Here is a 27,180-nt window from a genome sequence, read left to right as displayed (position 1 = left end):
TTATGTTCCTGCTTTCAAATGCATTTAAATAGCTGTTAATTTTTTTTAATTAAAAAAAAATTTTATAAGGCAGCTAGGTGGCACAGTGGATAGAGTACTGGGCCCAGAGTCTTCCTAAATTGAAATCCAGCCTCAGATACTTAATGGTTGTATGACCCTGGGCAATTCACTTAACCCAGTTTGTCTCAGCTTCCTCATCCATAAAATGAGCTGGAAAAGGAAATGGCAAATCACTCCAGTATCTCTCCCAAGAAAACTCCAAATGGGGTCACAAAGAGTCAGACACAACTGAAACAACTCAATCACAATTTTTAATAAGTATCACTGGATAGGTCTGATCTTAACAACGCTTTGATAAAAATAAAACATAGTATTTACACTTGTGGTAAAACTAACTTCTCAACTAGTTGTAAGGATAAAGTTACTTTAAGAGGACTAACCTATTTGTTTACTTCTCACATTCTGCAACGTGGAAAATGAAATGTGCTTTTGCACATAAGAAAAAATCTAAATAATGAGCCAAAAAGAAAAGGTAGGAATGAAAAGATCATTCCAAATATTTAGCACCAGCCTATCATGCAAAGGGTAGATTAAGATTATTAGAAATCTATGCAGAGCTAAACTAAGATTATAAAACAGAACCAATATTAATGTCAGAATTACTCTCTAGAAGCAAAAAATAAGAGACAAACAAGATTAGAATCTTGTCTGAAGGCTCTAGGGAGACACAGATTCTGGGTCACAATTTTAGTACAACAAAATAATCCATGGAGCACAGCACAGTGGAAAGAGAGGCTAGCTTTTGAATCATTATGCTGTCTCTCAGATCCACTCTGAAAGGTAAAGCCTAATTGCCATTTTCACATGGGTAGAAATTCAATTCAAGCATCAAGATAAAGTAAAAATGTGATTTATTTCAAATAAATTTGACAACTCTGAAAGAAAATGTGCTATTGCTATTATTGCATGAGTAGAGAAAGTTTTGAAAAAGGAAGAAAAATATCATTCAGAGTCCATTAAAAATCTTAGGAAGATAGCAGAATGAAAAAAATAAAAAGCAGCTTAGCCGTAACAAACCTCAAAAGATAGCCTTTGCATGCTCCATTATAAGAAAACTCAAGCAAATGTTCACTCTACAATAGGCAAAAAATTTAGTTGGTTTATAACATACTCTAGTCCTCTCCCTCCCTCTCCAGCCCTCTTCCTACTTCCAGACTAATTCAATAAAAATAATTCGTGGACTGGATACTGGTATACGTATCTCCTTTTAACTACAGTCCACACCTGGAAAAAAAAAAGAAGGTACAGACAACAGGTTTTTCCTCTAGGCTTTTCCATTCATACAATCTGCGTGTATGTGTACATGTACATGTAATTTGCGCGCACTTAAAACGTCCTTCACTGAAATGACAAGAGACAAGCAGCCTGGACAGACCGGAAAGGCACAAGCCTTGGAGCTGAAGCCTTTGCCGCCGGCCGCCGGCCGCCGGCCGTATGCGCTCGGACAAGCCCCAGCCTCTCCAGCCTTCGTCCCCTCCTCATCTGTGAAATGAAGGGATTGTACTAAGTGACCTCTAAGTCATATCTGTGATAAGAGTGTTTCATGTCACGTGAGTTCACCAAGAGCAAGGTCACAATATGCCTAACAACTTTACCTAAAGAAGTTTTCGAGAGCATCTCAAGAGGTGTCTGTTGCAGAAAGTGAGAGAGTTTGAGAAAGAGATGGATGGAGGAGAAGCATCGACAGTAGGCCCACTTCCTTATAACCCCACCACCGGTTAAAAAAGAGAGGCCAAAAAAGCACTGTTAAGGTAAAAGGTAAAGATGCCGGTTCCAAGGGAGCAACAGGAAAGGCCACACTAATGTTGTTACTGCTGTTGCTCCTGCTACCACAAGTGGAGGAACACAACAGTACCCTCTAATTCTACCTGTGCTTTTCTTTTTTAAATTGTTTTTTAATACTCAAAGTATGCCACAAGAATCTAAATCCTATGAAGCTTAACATTTTTATCAATAATTAATACGGCAGCAAAATGAACAGTTCTCTACTACAGCACAGTGTCTCTCAATATAATCTTAAATTGCATTAACAGAGATTTAATATGCAGAATGAGGAAGTGATAACCTTGGTTGGACCAAGGAGTACTGGGTTCAGTTCTAGAAACAATATTTTAGGGAGAACAATAATAAGCTAGGGTATATCTAGAAGATAACAGCAAGAATGGGAAAAGCACTGACGATCTTACCATATAGAGACCAGGTGAAGAAACTAGATGTGTTTAGCCTAAAGAACATCTGGGGGATATAAGTCTCCAAGTATTTGAAAGCCTACCATAATATAAAAGGGATTTAGACTTATCCTTCCCATGTTCTCATCCCCCTCCCTCCCTCAAAAAAAAAAAAAGAGCAATACATGGCAGCTTCAAAGAGGCAGATTACTCTGGCTGTAAAAAAAATACACACACACACACACATATCCTATATATCCTAATGAGCAGAACTGTCAATAAAATGGGCTACATTTAGAGGCATTGGTTTCTGTAGCCCTGGAGGTCATCCAGAAGAGGCTAAATCAGGGATTCTGATGAGGGGTTTCCCCGTTTAGGGTGCAAGAATTGCTGACATCCTTTCCATGTGAATCAGTGGAATGGGAGATACTCTGAACAAGATCGCATTTTAGTAATGTCTCTACATTCACATCACTTAGGTGCCTCTCTATAAAGACTACAGAAAACTTCCAATTTCCAAGCTCTACGAACTCTTTTCAATCTGCTCTCATATTTCAAAAACCATTTTCTACAAGAGTCATTAATGGGCATCAATGGGAAAATAGGGGCCAATAAAGGGAATTTTACCCTACAGCTAATTATTCAGGATAATAACAGTTAAATCTATCAAAGCAAGCCTACTTATATCTTAAATTTTATATATAGCATCACTGTGAAGTTTTAAAAGCAAAAAGTCAAATTATGCCATACCAGGAAAAAGTGAATTCTAATCTAACTCCAAGGTACTATCTCTGGCAGATGTGAAAACATATACTACCATTTACCACATTACATATGGTCTCTAGACTATCCAGGAATTATTATCAATAGTAAGGTATCTAAACTGTTGTACCATCCTCAGTCTTTTTTAAATTAAACACCCTGATGCTCTTCTCCATCCCACCCCGCTAAATGCAATGGATCTCTCTCAGTATATGGAAAAGACAAGTTCCTTACAAATTCAATGTGCAAGTTTTTAAGTACTATATGATCTTTGATCTTTTAAAGTAAGTACTATATGACCCTGGCAAAATCAAGACTAAGCACAGCAGCAGAGATTCTGGCACTTTCTTATCTTACTGGTGCCCAGGTTACTCATGTTGCTTGGTGACTGAGTAGCTTGCAATTTCCATGTCTATTTTTTAATATACCACCAAATGGATAAATCTAAATAATAAGCTTTGAAATGCTTTAATAGGTATGCAAACTAATAGTCAACAGTGTTCAAAGGCAATTCCCTAGAATTTTTTGTGAAACTAATTTCAAGGGCAAATTTTATTATTTGTTTAGATATAAAACAACTAGTTTAAAATTCTTATTTAAATATACTTAATTCTTAAATACAGTTATATCTCAAGAATTGCAAACCATGGGGTGGCCAGGTAGCACAGTGAGTAAGAGCACCAGCCCCAGAGTCGGGATGACCTGGGGATTGAATCTGGGCTCAGACACTTAGCACCAACCCAGAAATACCTGGCCATGTAACCTTGAGCAACTTACTTAACCCCAATTGCTTAAAAAAAAAAAAAGAATTGCAATTTGCCCTTCAGGGCAAAACAATAATTATTAGTGTCCTAAGGTCATAGCTTACACAATTAAAATTTAGTAAATTTATTTTATATTATTCCTAAACTTAAAAATTTCAAAATCATCCTGTCAGAATATTACACTCAGTAAACTATAAGAATTTTTGTTTCCTAATCCAAGAAAATGCTTTAAAAGGATGAAGTATATTATAGAAGAATATTTTTTAAAACTTTGACTTAAATCTAATACAATCCCTAACTTAGTATCCCTCAGAACTTTGAGACTCTTAAAGTGTAATGATTTTAATAAAAATTCTTCAAACTATACAAATTACCCTTACTGGTTTACTGGATAGGGAAGCTAACAAGAACATTTGGAAATAAAGGTGATGTGGGGGGGAAAAAAAAGATACCTATAATTTTTTTTTTTTAACTTAAAGTTTGTCCTAAATGAGAAACATAAAGTTCTTAAAATTTAGCTACTGGGGTGGCTAGATGGCACAGTGAATAGCGCACTGGCCCTGGAGTCAGGAGGACCTGAGTTCAAATCCAGCCTCAGACACTTAACACAAATACTAGCTGTGTGACCTTGGGCAAGTCACTTAACCCCAATTGCCCTCCAAAAAAAAGGGCAAAAAAATTTTTTAGCTACTATTCAAAAAATTACAGGAGGGAATCAGTATTATTTAAGATAAATGAGTATCTCAGTAGTAAGTAAAAGTTTATTATACATAGCAACCATGCTCCCACTCACAAAAAAATAAAATCTCACTTTTGCTATAGAGAACAAGAATGGCTCACAATCAACCTGAATCACACACTCCCTTCTGAAACCTCAAAGGGCAAAAGGGACAGACAAGAGGAAGCAGAAAAAGATAGCAACTCACATTGACCCAAACCTGCTTTGTCATCAAAAAACTATGTTAAGGAATTTAATTTATCCATGAAAGTAGTAGAATCTCTATGATTTGATTCTTCAGCTTTCCCTACACCATGATATAGAAAGAATGAAGATTAGTGACCCTCACAAAAAAAAAAGTTGACTTTAATTTTTTTTCCAAAAGGGTCAATTATATCAATATTAAGAAATATCTCATCATTTTAGTAATTTGTATCTCTTAGACAAAAATATATGCAGAGGGGCGGCTAGGTGGCACAGTGAGTAAAGCGCCAGCCTCTTAGGAGGAAAGGGAAAAAAAAAAATATATATATATATATATGTAGAAAAGTAATCTTCAACGCGGATTTCCAACAATAATAGAATCCATTTTTTAATAAAGATTGAGCTTTCTTCTAATCAGGCATTACCACAGGAATGATTATAAAACATTTCAAATCTCTCAGACAATACAACTTTTTAAAGTCTGAAAACTCAATTTCTTCATTTATATTAACTCAACAGGCTTTGTCCAATTATACTATAAAGATGCCACTATTTTCCTAAGAATGTGCAAATATTTTTATGGTATTTAAAGATCTATAGCAGTTGTACTTGAAACACAAGACAATGAGTTATTTTCTTTTAAAAAAATTGTTCAAACATCATGATGTTTTTTATATATATACATATAGTTATAGTACTACTTTAATAAATAAATTCTTTAGAAAACAGTATCAAAGTCAGTCCAGATATAGTGGTAGGTAGCACAACGTAGTGAAAAGTAATCTAGACCACAATTCCCAAGAAGTGGTTCATCTCAGTTTTGCCACTTAAATAGGGTTGTATGACCACCTAAGCAAGTTAACAAACCTCTCAGTCTTAGCATCTTATAAGATAGTGATGACAGTTGTCCTGACCAATTCAGAAGGTTGTAAAGATTAAATAAGAAGAGCTGACCCTGTTTTTATAAATTGTGAAGGCTTTTAAGAATGTAAGAGAGGCAGTTAATAATGCTGGTTGACCAATACAACATGGATCAAATAAAGAAGTATCTGAAACCATAGACTTCCTGGCTTTGACAACTGAGAAAGAGACTGACTACACTTAATAAAAATGACATTTTCATGTTTTTATGGTAAAAATAATTTAACCCATCATAAGGAAATCTCAAGTTTGCAAAATGAAATCTTAATATTCCACTCAGAAAAATGGAAAATCAGTTAGCTTTCCATTTTTATTAACAAATAAGTGGACCATATGTTTACAGACATAAAACTGATTGAAAGGTATCAGGAATACAAAATCTTATTGTTTTTAAGAGAACAATACTATATACAGTCTGAAAAGCCTCTCCTCCAACAAAGTGTCTACTATACATGTGAATTACTTGATACAAGCAGCAATAGAAGTAACTTTGCTCAAACCTCTTTTGATTGTTAATATCAAGCAAAGAATAAAGCATAACCCCTATGGAGGATTAATAAAAGGACTTGGCCAAAAGTTACACAAGATGGCTTAAGTGGATGGTATCTGTAGAAGTGTGAGGGAGGGCCCACTGACGAGATCACAAATCCATTCAAATTAACAAAGAAATTTTAAAATCTCACTTAGCTAACTTGACTTCTCTTTTGTCATAGTAATCCATACAGTAATCCACAGCCAGACAAAAATAGAAAACTGTCCTTTATCCAAAACAAAAACAGATTTTGACCTTGTTTAGTTTTCAAATGCAAAAAAAGAATTTAGGAACATTCTCCAAAAATCAACAATATCACTATTTGTTTTATTAAAAACTATTCTCTACAGTTCTAAAGCTGCATATTTGGGAACAATTAAGACACTTAATACTTTCATTTCTCTAGGGATTTTTCTTTTACTCAAAACTAGAGTTTGCTTCCAATCTACTGTTATTTTCCATATTAGACATTCAGAACAATTTGTCAAGGACCAAAGACTGAAAGATGGAGTGAAAGAGAAATTTGGAAAAGAAAAAAGTACAGGAATTGCATACCTGCTATTTTTTTTTAAAACACCACTAAAACATGGGGCTAAGTGCTTATCTGGAAGTTGAACTTTTTTTTTAAATGTATGTATCAAACCTTTGGCCCAACAATTCCACTTTTGGAAAATACCCTAAGCAAATTTTCATAAAAACAAAGATCAACTGTCAAAATACTACATATATGGGAGTAGTGAGGTGGTCCAGTGAATACAGTACCTGCTGTGGAGTCAGGAGGACCTAAGTTCAAATTCTGCCTCAGATACTTGAAACATTAGCTGTGTGACCTTGGGCAAGTCATTTAACCCCAACTGCCTTGCCTCCTCCCCTCCAAAAACAAACAAAAAATACTACATATATAAATCAATACTGTAACTTCAAAGTACAAGAAACAAGTTACAGAACCTTTGTCAAAATAAGGAAGGCTTGAGTTCTGGTCTTGCATCTAACATTCCCTGGTGGTGTGAAGATGAACAAGTTTTTTAAGTCAGTGGCCCAAGCAACTCTCCTAACATTGTAAATAGATTGGGAGTCAATATGCCTTGGTAGAGAGAGGGAGTTTCTTCATCCAGGCTTCTCTACACCAGAGGTGTTATAACTAGCCCAAATGAGGCCCAAATCAGATTAAAATGTAACTGGGAAATGTTCAGCAAAATAAATAAAAATACAATACCACATAATGCTAATTTATGGTTTTCGAAGTCAGTATGTGGCCTTCAGGTAGCCATTTCTATTTCAGTTTGACACCACCCCCCTACACCAATGAAAACAGATCTGGACCTCCCCCAAAAAGAAAAGAAATAAAAACAATTTGTGTAATGGAATATAATACATTTACTACAACATCATTAAAAATCATAATTATAAGGAATCAGACTTAAAGTAAGATAAACAAAAGAAAAACACCAAAAGTATACACACTAACTACAACTCTGTAAAGATTTATACACATAACGGTGAATTACAAGAAACAGAATAGAATCTAGAAGCCAGTGACTATTAAACTATTAAGGACATACCGTGGAAAGACATTTATTTTTAAGTATAGTTATGGTGAGTATAGTTATGTTATTTATTTGGTTTTAGCATTCTCACTTATGTACATAAAATTATTTTTAAATAATTTCAGTGATTACCATTATGCCTTGTAAACAGCAGGTATTTAATGTCTGTTGAATTTAATTTCAAATTTTAAAAAGGATTATTTATTTACACAGAAATGGCCAGAGAGGAAAATGACAGGGTTCCAGAGAACTATTTTAATAGCAAATAAACATTCACTGTCAAATAAAAGACTACAGGAATTTAGACTTTTAAAAAGTAGCAGTTGAGGGTGGCCAGGTAGCACAGCGAGTAAGAGCAACGGCCCCAGAGTCGGGAAGACCTGGGATCGAATCTGGGCTCAGACACTTAGCATCCACCCAGAAATACCTGGCCGTGTAACCTTGAGAAGTTACTTAACCCCAATTATTTAATAAAAAAAAAGTAGCAGTTCACAAAATTTAGTTATATGACAGCTATCTTTGATATTGTATGAAAGTTTGAAATCTGGATTTTCTGGCCCATTCTATTCCAGATTTTTTCAAATAACCCCTACCTAGGTTTTAAGGCTATCAATGTCACTTTTCATGAAATGGAGAATGTACTTATAAATCAATGCTATGCTACTATTAGAAAATATGGTAACACATGGTGCCAATGCTGGTAAAATGATTTGCTAGAGCTTGCCAAACATTTCACATGCAAAAAATTCCAAATACTTAAAGTCACAAGAAAAATACCTCATTTTTCAGCAAAAATATATGCAAAATGATCACTTTAAGACCAGCCAAATATAATTAACTCCAAGGAAGTATCTTACTTTTGCTGTACTAGGAGTTTGTCATATTAAATACTGCTTTAAATGAGTCACTGAAGGAATTTGGAAACTTTTTCTGGTTTACAAAGATTTTCATAATAATGGCATTGTCAAGTAATGGTATTTTTAAGCTAATGAAAGATCAAAACAAACAAAACACCCTTATCACATGTATAATACTACCTTTATTCCCATAACAATACAGAAATTTAAAGGTAATTAATTACATTAAATCTAAGCCAACTTCTCAACTATTTCCCAGTCCTTACTAGAAGTTAATATAAATAAACTGCTAAATTCAAAAGGTTCCAAATCCCTTTTCTATGCAATAAATCAGTAAGAACTACATTCTTAAAATAAATTCATTCAAAAATTCAACACAAGAGCAAGCAGGTTGCCATGAACCATACATTTAACATAATTTCTCATACAATTTTATTTTCAAAATTTGGGCACAAATTCATGTCCTAGAGGAAAAAGCTAGAGTACTAGTACAAGTTGAAGACTCTGTTTCACCTCCAAATTTCCAATTTGTCATTTTCATTTCAAAAATTAAATCTCTGTGAATTGTCATCCATCGAATTTTTACACTCCAAATTGAAAGCTAAAAGCCATATTTTTGTTTTGACCCCACAAAAGGAAAAAAACTGAAAAATATACACTCATTGTCCTCTAAAGCATTTTTGTTCAATTTCATGGTATAGAAATAGTTGCATAAAAAGGGATATTTATATTCTCTTTGATGCATGGCATATTCTGGAAATGAATCAACTAATCAATTAAAAATGATCATTTCCTATTTAGTCATTGTGTAATCACAATGATCACCACTGCTATTATTTCACTGAATGATTTTCAGTCACTCAGAAAAAATGCATTTCCACAATTCTGGAGGTACTTTTAAATGGTGGGCAAGAATTTATTTTAAAAACCCAAGGGCAAATTTCTAAAAACCTAACGTCTGGACATGCTTGAAAACAGATGTCATTACTGAAACCCCAGTGGAAGATGATGAAGGGCTTTACTTACGTTTCAAAACAACGATCCACGTTGTCAGACATCAAAAGCAGCATACATAGCTGTTCAAGGGCTATTAGTTGCATGTCCCTTTCATCTCCCTGCCCCATCTGTAGCCATTCCAGCAATGTATCAGGGTCCACATCTGCCATGGTTTTTAAAAGCCTCTTTGCTTAAATTAAAAAGTAAAAGGAAAAAGTCCTTAAAATGCCCAAGCCAGATCAGTGAGCATCAAAAATACATCAGCTACAATCAAATTTTTGACGTCTCCTCCTAGGAATTAAAAAAACATTCATCAGTATGTATACAATAAAACATTTCGTTCTTTATAGGTATTCAGTATTCCTTTTCATTCACATTCAGTATTCTTTACTATACTAAATTAAAACCAGTTGTGCCAGAGAACATAAGCTGATTAAGTTGCTGCCTAACCAGAAAGCTTCTTTTGTCAAAGACAGTAAAACAAGCTTCAGATCCAACTATTGCTATTACCAGGAACTCAAAGCCAAAAAGGCAAAACAACTTTCCCTTTTCTCCTGGCACATTCAATTTTTTTTTACAAAATGATCTGCAAAAGATCATCGAATTAAATTTCCCCTAATCACCTCACATTTCAGAAAATTATTTCAGTTTAAGTTAGTATTTAAATTTAAAAGCACCTTTTCCAAAGGGGTTCAATCACATACAGCAAGATTAAAGACCTGAATAGGGATTCTGGAGAAGTTTTCAGGAGTTAAAAAAGTACAACTAAAGTAAAAGCGGATATAAATATGTAGATAAACACAGATTAAGCCATTAACATAGTGAATCCACACTCCTCCCCCGACCCCAACAAGGAAAGAGGGGCAGGGGGGGGATGCAAAAGCTAAAGATAAACACAGAGCGGCACCCACCGCAACAAGGCAGCAAAAGCAAGTCATTTACAGAAGTTCTTTGTAACCGACACAACAGGAAGATTTTTCTAGTCCCACGTAAGCTAAATGGGGGATGCGGGGGGACTGAAACCGACAACATGTGCCTGTGCGCACCCCGGACAGTGACTGCCAGGATTTGGTCTTGGACACCCACAAGCCTCAGCAAGGCAGCACGCTGAGGAGCCCCAACATCCCGTCCCTCTCCCTCTGCCCCTTCTTCTCTGCTCTTCTCACTCTCTGTCTCGGCCGTCTCCATCCCTGTCTCTGTCTCTCTCCATCCATCCCCCAAACCCAGCCTCTCTCCCCTCGGTTCTTCTCGGTCTCTATATGTGCCTCCCCACTTTTAAGTTTAGTCCCAAGTCCTCTCAAAGGAGAGAGAAATAACTTCGGAAGAGAAAATGGAGAAGCCTCCCATCCACCCCCAACAATAAAAAAGGGGAGACGGAGGCAGAGAACGGGCTGGGGGAGGGGTTTTCTCCAGGGCCCGAGGGTCGCGGTCTCGCCAGGGGCGAGGGGATGAGCCTCTTCTCAAGGACAAGGGAGCACCCCCAGGGCCAGGAGCCCAGAGAGAGGGCAGCCGGCTCCGGGTCGCCTCCTGGGTCCGGGGCAAGAAGGAAACAAAGAGTCGTGGCGGGGGCTGCCTCCCTCGGCCGCCGCACTGCCTATCCCCAGGGCCCCGGCCGGAGCACCTGATCCTGGCTGCACAGCTCTGCTTCCCCGCCCACCTCGGGGAACCAAAGCCACCCTGCTCAAGATCGACCAGCCCGTCCCCGCCGCCGCAGGCCCCCGGCCCGGTCTCCCCCGGCCCCTGCCCGGGTTCCCTCTCCCGTCCTCCCCGTACCAGGCCGCGGGCGGAGCCAGGCCCGGCTGCGGTCCTCGAGTTCGCGGAAAGCCGTAGGCCGCGCAGGTCGAGCTGGGCAGGCGCCGCAGGAAAAGCCCCGCCCTTCGTGCTTCTCTTCCTCCTGAGGGGGGCTCGGTGACAGCGGAAGCGAGCGGCCGAGCGCGCACCAGCCCCAGGCGGCGGCAGCCCCAGCAGGGTCCGTCCCCCCGCGGACACGCGGCTCCTCGGGCCCCGGAGCTCAGAGGCCCGCGCTGGGGCGGCGGCGGCGACGGCGGCGGGGGCAGCTGGGGGAGCCCGCGTCCATCGTGCTCCGGGAGGGGGCCGAGGGGGGGGGAGGGAGGGAGGAGGAGGGAGCGACACCGGAGCCAGGAAACCACCGAGCGAGCGACAACCGGACTAGCCGAGCCCAGCGGAGGCGGAGCCGCTTCTGAATCACCCGGACGGCGGCTACTCCCACAGGCGTCCACCTGGGGCGCTGCGGAGACTTGCTCCCGCCCGCACACTGCTCGCTTCCGACAACCACAGAGCCAACCGGCCCGGCGACGCCGCACTGCGTTTGCTATCTCTGCCCGTGTGGAATTGTAGCTACTTCTTCCCCTCTCGCTCTTGGTTTCCCCCATCTTGGTGGACTCAGTCCGGAGTCTTCCCCGAACGTTTCACTCTGCGCACATTTATTCCAATGGCCCCTTTTCTTTTTGCAATGAAGGAAAAAATAGGGGGGGAGGGCGGAGGGAGGGTACGGACGGATGGCAGGCGGATAGTGTAGCGAAAAGGAAAGGTTACCCAAAAAAGGGGGAAAGAAGGAGGAAAAGCCATTGAAAAAATCAGTCAACATGACAGGCAGTATGCTAAATACTGGAGGCATAAAAAGAAGTAAATGACATTCCCTGCCCTGAAAGAGCTTGCAATCTAATGGGAGAGACGTCATGCAAACAAATATATATAGAAAGCAACCTACATACAGGAAATGATTGACAGAGGAGGTGAAGGGGATTGGGAAAGGTTTCCTATAAAAAAAACTGGATTTCAGTTGGGACTTTTTTTTTAATGCAGAGAACAGAAGGAAAACCAAAAAGAAGCCCAGACAAGCAGGTAAGCCTTGAAAGCTACAGGTTGAATTCATTTTACACTTGAAAAGCAAGCTGTACATAAGAGAGATCTTTGGTTTCATGTGCAATTTTTTTTCTATTTTGCTTTGTATATAGAAATGCCCATTTTATTTGTTGTTAAAAATGAAAATAATTTTTAAAAAAAGAGACACTAGCAGGACCTTAATATATACGCTTTAAAAGCAAGCTTTACAGAAGAGGCCTTCCGTTTCATATAGAATCCTATTTTTCCAAGATGTGTGTGTATGTATATGTGTTTATGTGGATATGTGTGTATATATATACACATTTGGAAAGGCCCATTTTTTTTTTGTTTTGTTTTTAAGCTTGGAATAATCTTTTTTTTTTTTTAGGCTTCCTCTCCTGCTTCCTAGTATTCTCTCTTTCCTTTCTCAGTTCTTCTCTTTACAGGGGCCAAAAGAGTTTTTTTCAATGTATTTTCCTTCCAAAAAGTGTCATCTGTGACTGGCACAGTGATTAGTCCGAACCTGTTTTTCTGAATAACAGAGGGGAAAGGTTAAGATAAGCTCCTCCACTTCTTCCTCATTATGCCCATACACACACACACACACACACACACACACACACGGTGCCAGATCAAGACCAAAAATCTCACCAAACTGGATCTACAGAGCTATGTGAGCAAGCACTTTTCCTCTCAGGCCTGAGCAGGGAAGGAAATCCATATCCCAAACTGTGGGATTAAGATGTGAATTATTTTTTCAGAAGCCTTTTGCTTTATTCTCATGAAGAACAGTCACCTACTCAAAAGGAATTTTATGTACTTTAGGGTGTCATCATCTGAAATATGTAACTGTGCCTTCCTTTATTTTAAAATTTAGTTTAGGGGCGGCTAGATGGTGCAGTGAATAGAGCACCAGTCCTGGAGTCAGGAGGACCTGAGTTCAAATCCAACTTTAAGACACTTAACACTTACTAGCCATGTGACCATGGGCAAGTCACTTGACTCCAATTGCCCTGCCCTCCCCCCTCCAAAAAAAAAAAGCAAAAAAATTTAGTTTAAAAAGGGGGAAAAATGTTATCCTGATTAACTCAATGGGATCATAGATCTATTAGGGGCTTCAAAAGTCACCTAATCCAGTCCATTCATTTTCTACAATAAGAAAATTGACCCCTGTGATGACACCAGCTCTGTGTGGCTGAGCTGGGATTCCAACTGAGGTGTGGCTCAGAGGTAGGGTGATTTCATCTTTTTCTTTGTAACCCTAGCTCCTGTCACAATGCCTTGCACATAGTTGGTACTCCATAAATGTTCATTGAGTTAAAAAAAAAACACTATCTCTTCTCTGCTTCTTAGATTACTGCAACTGTTTACCAGATTTTTAAATAAGGAAAAGGCTCAACAGTCACAGACCCCTAAATAAGATATAACATTTCCTTAACTAATCTAGGATGACACCCAGGAGACCAAGTGACAAGGATTACATTCACTAGTAACAGCCAGAATACAAGTAGATTATCACTAGAATGAGATTGGAATCCACCAGCATTATGAGGAAAATTTTCATGAAAGGGGTAGGCCTTGAAGGATGGCTAGGATTTGAATAGACAATGAGAAGAACTCGAGGAAAGACCAGAAAAATAGAAGTTATCATGGGATGTTGGAGGGAAGTGTGTGGAGGAAGTTGTGAGGCTCAAGTAAGATAATGGATATGATGTGAGGCACTTTGCAAATCTTAAAGAGCTATATAAATACCAATTATTGTGATTATTATCATTACCGTACTGTCACCAAGCTTCCAGTCTGGTGATGACTGAATTCCCTGAGCTTTCAACAGCATTCCTGCTGAGTTCAAGCAATGTTTATAGGGCAATACCCTGGTGTGCTGGTTAATGTTTAAGAAAGGAGGAGAGTGAGACATATGCATATACATATATACACACACTATATATATAACATATACACATGTACACACATATGTATATGTATACATATATATGTACACACTTTCAAGTTTAATCTGTATTTTTAACACTTTCATAAGTCTAGGTAATCAAAACAGTGTCAAGCCCCAATTTGTAGCAATTGCTGATTTCTGAGGTGGAAATGCTCACACTCAAAATTTAACAATGGGCTTTCCCAGTTAGAACTAGTTCCAACACACCCCTGGTTGTTGGGCTCACAGTAAGACCAGCCAGATTTGTGTTAGAGCATCCAGAGATGTAAGGCAAGAGTGAAACTGGATTAAGAAGGGACTCAAAGTCAAACTGAAGTGTTCAAACTTAAAGAGTTAATAGGACAAAGCTTTAGGATCTTAAATAGAGAGGGACAAGATAAAGAAACAATTGGGATGCCAACTAATTTTTTGAAAAGTATAATGCAAAAAGGTGATGGGAGATTGGATGGCAGGGAGTAGCAAGGAGAATTGAATGCAGGGGTGAAGCGGTTAGAAATCAAAAATTATTTCAAGGTTGAGTATAAGAGAATGATGGTGCCATTTAACAGGGAAAAAAAAAGAAAATTAGGAAAGGAAGTTTATATAACCATTGCATAAATGCTGGAGGTTTTACTGAAAATTGTAGTCTTGTAGACTGGTGATTCTTTTTTGGCCCTCTGGAATCACTCATTTAAGCTCTTGTCTAAATAGCCAAAGCAAGTTTATTTATTAACCATCTGGGGAAAATGACTAAACGCCACTATTGAAAAGAAATGTATTATTCTATCCAAACAGTCAGAAACAGTTTTGCATACATGATTTACATTAGTACTGGTACTGACCTGGAGTCAGGCCTCTATATTAGACCCCTCAAGATCAGCTACTAATCCATGGGCTAATCAGCACATTTTGATTTATGAGAAAGACCCATTCTAGGTTTTCCAATAAACTTTATATAATAAAGACAGTGATGTGATTCACTTTGACTAGTGAATTCCTTCCATCACTTAACAGCATACATATTTGTATGGACCTATAATAATGGAAGAGATTAAGAAGAAATATCCATGCATGGATATTAATTCTAAAAGTTGTAAACTAAAGTGGTCTTTAGAAAGGATCTAGTAGAAAAAAAAAGTTTTAATATAATCCTGTGACATATCACAAAAAGCAGCCTTAAAATTGGTGTGGGGAAAAGGGAATATTATTTAAACAAGATTAGTGTGAGCTGAGAAAAATTCAATCACAAAAGTACCTATCAAAGTGTACCTTCTCAGAAGTGTAATATACTGCCTTCAACTTTCTATAGGGGAAAAAAACCAAAGAGAAGGAAAGGATACGTTTCACCCTCTTGATAAGTTTAATGGCAAACACTTATTGAGTACTGACTGTGTGCAAAGCTCCCTTCTAGGGAAAAATACAAGTTCAAATAAGTCTCAGTTACTGCCATTACATAGAAATTCCAAGCTTACATTTTCTCAATGAAAAGAATTATATTTCACTTAATTATATGTATAATGTCTCATATTATCTACTTTGAATATATTTGGTATTTAGTTTTCTGTGTAGATGTTGTATGTCCTCAGTAGAATGTAAGCTCTTTGGGGACAAGAACTACCTTTTCATTTTCTCCTTTTTTTTTTTGCCACAGTTCCTAAACAGTACTTTGCACACAATAGGTACTTCATAAATATTTTGTGAATTGAACTGAAGATACTTTAGTATTTCAAGGTTCTAATATTTTGGTTATCCAGGGCACTATCTCCACCAAAGCAGATTGCAACAACTTCATATCTCAGAAATTCTTCCTAAATTGCTATGACTGGAAAAAAAAAGTTATTGCCCACTGGCCAAATTTTTGGTTATAGTGTTCTCCAGACTTACCTAAGTTAGTCCTTCAATAACCAACAAATGATCTTTCACTATTTTTTCTTTTTTGCTTTTTGGAGGGCAATTGGGGTTGAGTGACTTGCCCAAAGTCACACAGGTAGTTTTTGTGTTAAGTGTTTGAGGCCAAATTTGAACTCAGGTTCTCCTGACTCCAGGGCCAGTGCTCTATTCACTGTGCTGCCTAGCCGCCCCCCTCCTTCACTATTTTTAACCAAGTACAAAATTGTACTTACCAACTCCTGGCTGGTTTAGGCCTGCCAGAGTTGATACTCTGACATGGATAAAACCCAGGGTGACCACATGCCACAGATGAGGCATCAAAATAGCACTTTAGTAAAGAATGGAAAGGCACTATTTTTTTTAATCCAATAAATATGTCCAGATTTCCATGCCTTCTTTTCTTCATTCAACCCTATTATTAATTGCTTCATATTCTTGATAAGACATGGTTCTCAGTATATAGGATTTAAATTGATGCTATTTGTGAGCTTACAACCTCAGATACTACTGATGTAGGTAAACATATGAAAGGCATACAAAAACACAACCAAGCCATTTTTTTACACAGTTTCAACAATACACTGTCTGGAAGATGGTTTGGAATAGGAAAAAGAGTTGAGGAGTGGGTATCATCAGATAGTGAAGTGCATAATACCCCATCTGTCTCCATTTAGAAAGTGTTCCTGGAATGAGACGGTAAAAGAATCATAAGTGTTCCTTATAGGATTTTAAGGGAAGATCTTTGAAGAATCATGTTCTAACACTGCCTGAGAGAAATATTTCTTACCTAAATAACAATTGCCTGTTCCCCACAGTCTATAGAAAGAGATGGCATGCCTGTCATTTGCTGTATACTTCCAATAATATTCAAGTGATTAAACCCATTTTCTCTAGGTATCACATTATTAGATAGTTTGTATAACAGTAACTTCATTCTCTTTGGAAAGAACAAGAGAAAGCAATACCTAATTCTTTATCCTGGCCCTCGGGCTTCAAAGGTCTAATGTTCACCTAGACATTACAATCTGAACCTATCTGCTGCTCAAGACCCCTTCTAGAATTTCTCTTCAAACTTTTTTGTCTGAAATACTACAGGACAAGGAGATTAGAATCAATACCTAAATTTCATCAATAATTTATACCCCTGGAGGATAAATTTTTTTTTAATTCTCTTTCATGTTCTAGTTTTATGGTTAAAAAATAATCTAGATAGTAACTCTTTTATCTGAACCTTAAGAGATCATTATTATCTCTTAATAGCACCTACCTCTCAGGGTTGTTGTGAGGATCAAATGAGATAATTTTTGTAAAGAATTTAGTACAGTTCCTGGCCTAGAGTGGGTTCTTTATAAATGTTAACTATTATTGTTGTCATAGATAACTGAAGAATAATATAATCAGAAATATTTGACTAGCTGGGTTAGAAAATCATAGGCTTTTTCATCAAACCAAGAACAGATTCTGAGTGAAAGTCAAACTCGTATTCCCTCTTCCAAGAGTTCAACTCTGTATTGCTCCAGAAGAGACCATAGAGTATGAGGATCGGTGGGGGTTACATGGAATAATGAACTTCACACTACACTTAGGATTCAAGACCAGAGTTCAAATCCTGCCTCAAACACTCACAAATTGTGAAATCTCAGCAAGTCGTTTAATCTTTCTCAGCCCCAGTTCCCTCTTTTGTAAAATGGAGATAAAAATAGTGTCTGCTCCACAAGGTTGTTGTCAAGATCAATGAGATAACATATGTAATAAATGCTTTGCAAATCTTAACCTTAAAAAAATAATAGCTTTTATATGCTAGCTATTTTTACCACCAGTGTCTATCAGTCACAGCTAGAGCCCCTCCAACCAGAGACAGGTGAAGATCACAACATTTCTTTCTACTCACATTCAAATTTCTACTTTGTACATCTTAGCCTGTGCTTTAAAACCCCAGTTTAGCACAAAACCAAAACTACAGAATTTGCATCTGCTGTTGCCTTAGTGTTTTGTTTTGTTTTGTTTTTTCCCATGCTGTTATCCTGGGCAATTGATCTAAGAGAGAAGCCTGTGGGCCTCCAGTCAAAAAAATCAAGATTCTATTCCTGGCTTTCTGCCTACTCACTCATTGTTATGACCTAAATTAAGATTTTCACTTACTTTCTAGGCTTCAGTTGCCTCAGCCATTAAACAAACAAGATGATAGCGTTTGTCACCAGAAAGTGCAGCTTCCCCAAAATAATCTATGACTGAAAGACTCAAATATTAACATTTCTTGTCACAAATGATTTCTTCTGATGTAGCTGCAGCCAACTGCCAATTTCCAGAAGAAAGTCAATTACAACCATTATGATCATATAAATTAGAGATCAAACACAAAAATTTCCCATTCAACCATCTTACCATGTTCTCCCACTTGGAAGTCCCTTACCAAAGTTTATTGAATTGAATTGAATTGAATGTATCCCTTCAGAAAAAAGGAAATATTCTCCAGATTACTACAGAAACTTGAGTTGTGGAATTCACTACAAGCAGTAAAATGGCACTGCCTTCCTATTTTCAAAAAGTTACACAGATTCCACCCCCCCTTCATTGCTCTGTAAGATAAAACATAAATAATATTATCTTCTCATCATATAGTGATTTCTTAATAAGTGATTTTTCATTCATTCATTCAAATAGTTCATCATCAGGTACTTTTAGGAATCTGACCCAGTATGGAGACTAGAAAGAATACCTAAAGCATATTCAGAGTAGATCTAACATTTCTGTCCCCAGTCTCTTATTTACCTAGTTGTGAAACCTTTCTTTAACTAGTGTCTTCTGAGCAAGAAAATAATCAGTCACTTTAGAGGTGACATAAGCAAGTCTAATATTGGTTTTAAAGGAACAGACACCTCAGTTTTCAACATGCATCCCTCTTTAACAATCATTAAGGCTATTTCCCCTGCCTCCAATACTTTTGAATAATAATATGTAACTGAGTGGAGGGAAATGGCCTCTAGAACCCTATCTAGGAAAATGACTTAGAGGCTAATGACTTAAATTTTCTCCTTTGTCCACTTGCTTTGGGACTTGGGGTTGTAGCATAGAAACCTGTTACTCCCAATGGCACAAGTCAGTTTAGGGCATTGCTGATTCATTAATGGAAGGGCGAACTTTGGCACTTTGCTCCTCCCTCAAAGTGAATTGCGCTTAGCCACATTCAGGTTATGCAAGTGGGAAGTGGTTCGGACAATAATCATTCTGGGTTTTCATTAGAAGAGCTGGAAGTTGGTGGCCTGAGACCTGGCGGGTTTAATTCAGTCCTGAATGCCAGAGACCTCATTCTAGGGATCTTAATTTGCTCTTTTATTTAACTTAAAAATGAGCAGATTATAACTTGATTAACTATTGCATATCTCATTTGTTTTCCTTTTGCCCTCCAAGTAGGGAGGCATAAGCTGCTCTTTCTAGTTTTCCTGTATTTGAAAAACAGATTTGGGACAGCTAGCTAGCACAGTGAATAGAGCACCGGTCCTGGAGTCAGGAAGACCAGAGTTCAAAACCAGCCTCAGACACTTGACATACTTACTAGCTGTGTGACCTTGGGCAAGTCACTTAACCCCAATTGCCTTGCCTTCCCCCCTCCAAAAAAAAAAAAACCCAACAGATTCTCATTGGACCTTATGATCACAGGAAGATATAACATTTTTCAGTTCTTTTCTCTCTTCTCTAACCTGATTCCAAGTGAATGTTTTGTGTTTTCCTTACAGTAGCTCCCTTTCCTTTAACTTAATAGTCTAGGTTCCATAATTACCTATGGTTTTCACATTAGCATTCCTGTAATACTGTGTACTTAATGAAGAAAGGAGAATTTTAAAATAACAAATTGGATTGTATATGCTAAATATCCCAAAGGTTTTTTAAAAAGCTAACAAATTTTTTTTCTTATAACAAAAACTCAGTTCCTCCAGGAAAAAAAACACAAAACCTTTCTTTATGGCTTAGTTTCTTTTGGCCAGGCACATGCTTTATTATAACATTTATGAGATTGTAATAGAATGTTCATTTATGGGAAAATCTCTTTTTCCCTGACTGCTTTCACATGGAACTTCACTTTAGAGATGGTGGGAAAATGTTCCCAGGACAGGGATTTACTTTGTTATTGATGGAGTAGTGTTTATTAAGCTTTTTTTCATAAAGTTTATTGAAGTACTGATTATTTTGTCCCCCCTAGTTCTGAAAAAAAAGTATTTAAAAAGAATAGGTTTATTTGCCGCTCTAATTAATTGGTTTCTGTGTTTTCAATTTCTCCACAATAGAGATTAAAGTACAGATTTGGACACTCATCTGTTCTTCACTTCTTTCATGGAGATCCTCTCCCCCACCCCCACACTTGCCAGGTTACACAACACAAGGAAGCCTGGAACACAATGTCTACTGCTGATGTTTCTAAAAGTAAGAAGCAGTGTTTACACTCTTGGCTACCGGCATGGAGAGGAAGGCTGGAGTCGAATGTAAAACTCGGTGTTGCTCATTCCCTGGCAAATATATTGTGCAATATGTTGCATTGGGCAATGTGTGAAAGGTTGCCTAACACACATAACCCCAATGTTATGATTACTAATCTTACTGCTGTGATGTATATGTGTGTGACTGAGATACTGTAGGTCAATGGGAATCAAAGTACATGCTGGTCAAGGAGAACAGCCAAAAAAGAAAAAAACCCACCCCAAACAGTTGGCAAACAGTTAAGTAACACCACAAAACTCTCTTTCTTTGAGGAACCCTGGCAGAAAGACAGATGACTGAGGGACTTCTGAAAATAAAATGTGATTTCCTGATGTTCTAGTATTTGCCATGAAACTTTTCCACTTAGAAACATTCCATTAGACACTCAGAGGTAGTTTGAGTTCTTGTTAAGTTATCTGCACTGTACAGCGTAGCTAAATAAAGGTTAACTATTGTTGCCCTGTGGTTCAGTTGAAAAAAAAAACTAGTGGACTCCCATTACTTTAGATTGCTAGGCTGGATTTGATTCAATTTACCATACATTAAACATCTGCTCTGTCAAGGTATCCTGAGATTTGGCCATACAAAGACAAGGAAGAAATAGTTCCTGCCCTCAAAGAGCTTAGGTCCCCTTCCGGGGATACAACTAGTTACACAATTAAATAAATATAAGAACATTTTAAAACAGAAAACATTAATTATAAAAAATTTTTCCCAAGTTTTGCCTATCATCTATCATACATATATAGGCATATACATAGATAGATGTATATACATCTATCTATGTGTAAGTCCATATGTGTGTTTATATATATAAATATATATAATATTTGGGCCTTACAATTCTGTAAGCAAGGTACTACTATCTTCTTTTTACAGACAAGGAAACTGAGGCTTAGAGAGGTGAATGACATGCCCATGATCACATAGCTGGTAAGTGTCAAAGGTAGAATTTGAACATAAATTTCCCCTGATTTCAACTCCTTTGCTATTTCTACTATGCTGCCTGCATAACAAACAAAGAGAATCAGGAAAAGACTCCATCAAAGTTCAAAAGAGCCACAAACAAGATGGACTGTTTTGTTACTATCATATCAAATTTTTTAAATCACCTCAAAAAATTATGTAACTGAAGCTCACAGTTTCATATAGAATCTTCTTTTTCTACTCTGTATATTGAATTATTTTTGTTTGTTAAAAGTCAATTCATAATAAAAATAAAATTTTAATGTAGCACCCCCTCAGCAACTACTTTAGCCTTTTTGAAGAGGATGGCCACCCACCCTCAAGAAGGTGTCCACCAAGCCAGGTCATCCCAGCAGCAGACATGTCCTAGGAGTTGTTTGGATAGTGTAACGATAAAATATCTCATTGGCAGTCTTGAAAACTGCTTTACGTTTTGCTAAGATCCTTTTGATTATACCTGAAAACCTTCCTCCCAGAGAAAAAAATAGTCTATACTTCTATAAGGATTCACCATTCCCCCCTACCAAATTTAAGTCCTGCTTAAGCATTAAAAGACTTTTTAAGAGTACAACTTCCTTCCCTCAAAAAAATTGGCATTTCTCTTCACTTAACATATTAATGTCTCTTTCCTGGTGTTATTGTTTCCTTGCCAACATAGTCACCTTCCTGTGGACTGCTTGCTTCTACTCACTCCTCTTTCCAATTCATCCTCCACACAACTGCCAAATAGCTTTTCCTAAAACATAGATTTAACCACATCCCTTCCCTACTCAAAAATCTTCAATGACTCTTTATTGTTTCTAGAATACAATACTTTCACTCAAGCATTTAAAGCCCTCTACAATCTTATTTCATATTATTACCCTCAACAAACTCTCTACCTCTTTTAAACTGGCTTGTTATCTAATTCCTGTATCAGATACTCCATCTAACACCTTTGTACTTTCACACAGGTGATTTGCCACATCTGAAAAAACCCTCCTTCTTCATCCCTAGCTTCCTTCAAAACACACTCAGGTACTACCTTCCATACAAGATCTTCTATCACCACATTACCCTTCCCATTTATATATACTATCTCTTTAAAATTACACAGTATTTCTTTGTATTTACTTATGTTGTATCTCGCAGTAAGCTTGTGGAGGACAGGTATAGTTTTCATTTTTTTGTCTTTGTATCTTAAATATGGTAAATGCTTAATAAATATTACTGAATTCTTCCTTAACTGACCCTGGAGAGTCAGGTCAGTTAGAATAATCTGCCCATTTTGCAAAAAGAAAAACAGAGGTTTCAGGCAATTAAAACATTTGTGGGGGCAGCCAGGTAGCACAGCGAGTAAGAGCACTGGCTCCAGTGTCGGGATGACATGTGGATCGAATCCGTGCTCAGACACTTAGTACCCACCCAGAAACACCTGGCTGTGTAACCTTGAGCAAGTTACTTAACCCCAATTGCTTAGGGGTGGCCAGGTGGCTCAATGAGTAAGAGCACTGGCTCCAGTGTCGGAATGACCTAGGGATCAAATCTGGGCTCAGATACTTAGCACCACACCCAGAAACAACTGGCTGTGTAACCTTGAGCAAGTTACTTAACCCAGATTGCTTAAAAAAAAAAATTGTCTACAATATGACCACAAAGGAGCTTGTAATATAAGAGTAGTGCTCACGTTAAAAATACTCTCTTTTGAGGTGGCTAGGCAGCGCAGTGAGTAAAGCACCAGCCCTGGAGTTAGGAGGACCTGAGTTCAAATCCGGCCTCAGAAACTAAACACAGTAAACTTACTAGCCATGTGACCTTGGGCAAGTCACTTAACTCCAATTTCCCAGGCTTTCCCCCTCCAAAAAGGAAAAAAAGAAAAGAAAATATGCTCTCTTTTAGATTAATCATTAGCAATACCAAGGTTTAATTCAGTCACTCCATGCTGTGTCCTTAAAGGTACCTTTAATTCTAGAAAACAATGTGGTATAGTAGAAAAAGTTCTGGAACTAGAGTCAGAGGATAGCTGTGTTTGAATATTCCTCTAACACTCATTCAATGCATGGTTCTGAGGAAGTCACTTAACCTTGTTGAACCTCAGGTTTTTCATCTGTGAAATGGGTATAATAATACCTATAGTATCTCTTTTTTTTTTTATTAAAGCAGTTGGGGTTAAGTAACTTGCTCAAGGTTACACGGCCAGTTATTATTTCTGGGTGTGGTGCTGAGTATCTGAGCCCGGATTTGATCCAGGTCATCCCAACACTGGAGCCGGTGCTCTTACTCACTGAGCCACCTGGCCGCCCCTAAGCAATTGGGGTTAAGTAACTTGCTCAAGGTTACACGGCCAGGTGTTCTGGGTGGGTGCTAAGTGTCTGAGCCCTGGATTCGATCTTCAGGTGTTTTCAACACTGGAGCCAGTGCTCTTACTCGCTGTGCTACCTGGCCGCCCCTATAGTATCTCTTAATGGATTGTTCTGGATTAGAATCTTTTAAACCTTACATATTTTTTTTAATAGTAATCACAGCTGGATGTATATAGTACTTTTAAGATTTGCAAAGTTTTTATATATGTTAACCATATAATATATTAATTTTTATATATGTCCTCTGAGGGATTCAAGGGACAGGAGGAAGGGATTTCCCTTGGGCTTGGGACTCCCCACTTAAAATAGATTGAAGTGGGGGAAGGGTTCATGGGTAGGTATAAGGTTGGTCTAAAGCCTGAGGTCACAACTACCAGCTGCCCACTCACCTCCAAGAGTCCTGTTTTCTGAAGTTGTTTTAATATATTTTAAGTGGCATAGGGTTGGGGAAGATGAGGCTTGGGAGGTGAGTTGTTTTTTTTCACATGGGCTTTTTTTTTTCAACCTATCCCTATTGCCTTCTCTGTCTCCCCAAGAAGCTTTTTGAGCAAAGTCCTCTCCCTTTTTCCTGTGTCTTTTGATTCCAACTTGTAAATAAAGAAAATATCATTCAAATTGAAAAAAAGAAGATGCTGTTATTATTCTCTTTCTCAGATGAAGAAACTGAAGCACAAAGAGGTGACTTACAACTAATAAGTATCTGACAAAGACTATGAACTTAGGTCTTCCTGACTTAAAGTCCTTCACTCTATCCACTACACTATGCCTTATGTGAAAGGAGAAGGGTGTACAGGGAACCATTTTCCCCAAAGAACAATTCTGTTTTTATTTCTAGGGGAATTCATTTCTATCCCCAGGCCCAGATATAATAGCCTGCTTATCAGGTTCTGGTCCTTCACTCAAAAATTCACATGGCTCTTCACTGGCATTTCTTTCCTAGTATTTTACTGAGGTTTTACCAGAAGATTGACCTTCATTCAACCTTACCACACCCCAGGGAGTCAATTAATTCAGAATCAACCATCCCCTTTTGCAGATGAAGACACTAAAATGCCAGACATTTAAGATCTTTGTCCATGATATGTCAATGAAGGAAGCTATAATACAGAATGGTATGCAGGTCAGTGCAGCATTTTAGATGAGAGACTGGCCATCTCCCAGAGCTAGAGTACTAAGTCTTAATTTAGTCACTTCCTGCTATGTATGAGAGGCGGCATGGTGTGTTGGATAGAGTATTGGCCTAAGAGCCAGAAAGACCTGGGTTTAAGCTCCACTTCTGACACATGCTTGCCTATATGATTGTGGTCACTTAATTTCTTAGTGTTCTAGGCTATTCTCAAAGGCTTTAAGTTACTGGCCAGGCTCTATGCCAATGAAATCACAGATGCAGTCCCTCTCCTTGTTCCAGAGTATGACAGGACCCTTATTCTACAAGAAGGATGTGCAGAGAGGACAGCGAGGGAGTAATAGAACCATGGCATTAGAAGTAGAAAGGACTTCAGGGACCATGTAGCCCATCCCCTCATTTTTTTTTTTACTTTTTTTGGAGGGCAATTTGGGGTTGTGACTTGCCCAAAGTCACACAGCTAGTAATTGTGTCAAGTGTCTGAGATCGGATTTGAACTCAGGTCCTCCTGACTCCATGGCTGGTGCTCTATTCACGGCACCCCTAGCGACCCTTGCCCATCCCCTCATTTTACAGATGAGAAAATGAAGACCCAGAAAATTTAAGTGACGTATCCAAAGTGACACAAGTTCAAAGTAATAGAAGCACAATCCAACCTTTACTTTTCTGACACTTCAAATCCAAAAATGCTCATGGAAAACCACTAGAAGCTTCTGGGATGTAAAAAGATGCTAAGGAAAGGACCAGGAAGTACATTGCCTGCTACATGTTTTTCATGCTGTCTTTGTTCTTCGTGGCATATACTGCCAACTACCATAGATGTCTATATTTTAGAAGCCTTCAACTATCAGATGGGAAACAAGGGATCCCACCAAAAGTGATCAGCCTCACCATAGGAAGAGTTGGGTTGGGGGAAAGTCAATAATTAGTAAGAAAAGAGAAAATCATAGTCAAGGCAAGGAAAAATTAAATGATGTTAAGGGAAGTGGGGCTAGGAGAGAATTATCAAAAACAGTCTGAAAGAATTAGGAAAATACCCATGTCCTTCTTCAAGTTCACCATCAATTACTATACTATAGTATGGGATCCCGCCAAGCAAAACTGCCCTCAAATCTTGCCTCTGATACATACTGACTGTGTGACAGGGCAAGTCATTTAATGTCCCAGTGCTGTAAGCAATTCTCTAACATTATGAAGCAACCTGCATTAGTAAAGGCCATTTCCTCACTTAGGAAATCATAGGTTGTCCCCATTCCTATTCTATAGACTAGCCAGAGCCCAAGAGTATTAGTAGCAATAGTTACTGATGGGGACAACATGGGAAAGTCTAAAAATTTACATAGAATATGTGTTTTGACAATTTTTTAAAACTAACATTCATCCCATGGAAAACAAAAAGGGAAAAGTACAGTTCCTTCTGTCACTTGGGGGTGACAGGTGGCAAAACACCTAATCCTACAATGGATAAGCATCAAGGACTATCTCCTTATAATAGTTAAAATGCAAAATAAAGCAGGACAAAAGAAGACAGAGTATCTGCATTCCAATTTCATGGGTCCTTAGATAACCATAATAAGAACCCATACAGGGACTATCTTGATTATACACCATCTGTCAATGAAAAAAATAACAATAACAACTGGCTTTTATAAAGTACTTTAAGGTTTGCAGTGCTCTTTACAAATATTTCCTTATTTTGTCTTTGCAATAGCCTTGGAAGTGCTATTTTTATCCTCATTTTACAGATGAGGAAACTGAGGCAGACAGAGGCTAAGTGACTTGCCCAGGGTCACATAACTAGAGTCTGAAGCAGGATTTGAACTTAGATCTTCCTGACCACAAGTCTTACACTCTCTAGACTGTGCTACATATCTGCCCAAATACTCAAAAACCTGCTATCTTCTAGGCATTGTGCCAAGTGGGGGACATAATACAGTTCAACCAAGAATTCTTAAATGCCTGCTATGTGGTAGACATTGTGCTGTGAATTGTGAGGAGGCACTACTGTATAAGAGAGCTTTTGGCACATATCCAAAGCACCTAAGATGGAAGCATCTTAGGGACCTACTCC

At 38.1% G+C, this 27,180-nt stretch overlaps 1 protein-coding gene and 1 long non-coding RNA gene across 8 annotated transcripts in view; one reads left to right on the top strand and one right to left on the bottom strand.

Moving 5' to 3' along the window:
• The window catches only part of HECTD1 (HECT domain E3 ubiquitin protein ligase 1), a 105,166-nt gene extending 93,715 nt beyond the window's left edge, over nucleotides 1-11,451 (bottom strand). For 3 of the 6 annotated variants that reach the window (XM_069105993.1, XM_069105991.1, XM_069105994.1), the window contains exons 1-2: nucleotides 11,303-11,450; nucleotides 9,560-9,820 (exon numbers count right to left, since the gene is read on the bottom strand). In XM_069105993.1, coding sequence (XP_068962094.1) covers nucleotides 9,560-9,699 — 140 coding nt within the window. In that variant the 5' untranslated portion in view covers nucleotides 9,700-9,820; nucleotides 11,303-11,450. Of the gene's footprint in view, nucleotides 1-9,559; nucleotides 9,821-11,302 lie in introns of all 6 variants that reach the window. The other 3 variants (XM_069105989.1, XM_069105992.1, XM_069105990.1) reach the window with 2 other exon arrangements.
• Nucleotides 11,452-11,908: 457 nt separating this feature from the next.
• The window catches only part of LOC138175517 (uncharacterized), a 33,065-nt gene continuing 17,793 nt past the window's right edge, over nucleotides 11,909-27,180 (top strand). The window contains exons 1-3 of one of the 2 annotated variants that reach the window (XR_011172016.1): nucleotides 11,909-12,394; nucleotides 20,486-20,621; nucleotides 21,555-21,608. This is a non-coding gene — a long non-coding RNA (uncharacterized lncRNA). Of the gene's footprint in view, nucleotides 12,395-20,485; nucleotides 21,609-27,180 lie in introns of both variants that reach the window. The other variant, XR_011172015.1, reaches the window with a different exon arrangement.

The sequence above is a fragment of the Petaurus breviceps genome, unplaced genomic scaffold, assembly GCF_028583685.1.
Source record: "Petaurus breviceps papuanus isolate PSGF00001 unplaced genomic scaffold, PetGlider_PUasm1.0 77, whole genome shotgun sequence".
NCBI classification, from domain to species: Eukaryota; Metazoa; Chordata; class Mammalia; order Diprotodontia; family Petauridae; genus Petaurus; species Petaurus breviceps.
The sequence above is the reverse complement of the archived record's forward strand: the minus strand, read 5'-3'. Positions and strand labels throughout refer to the sequence as shown.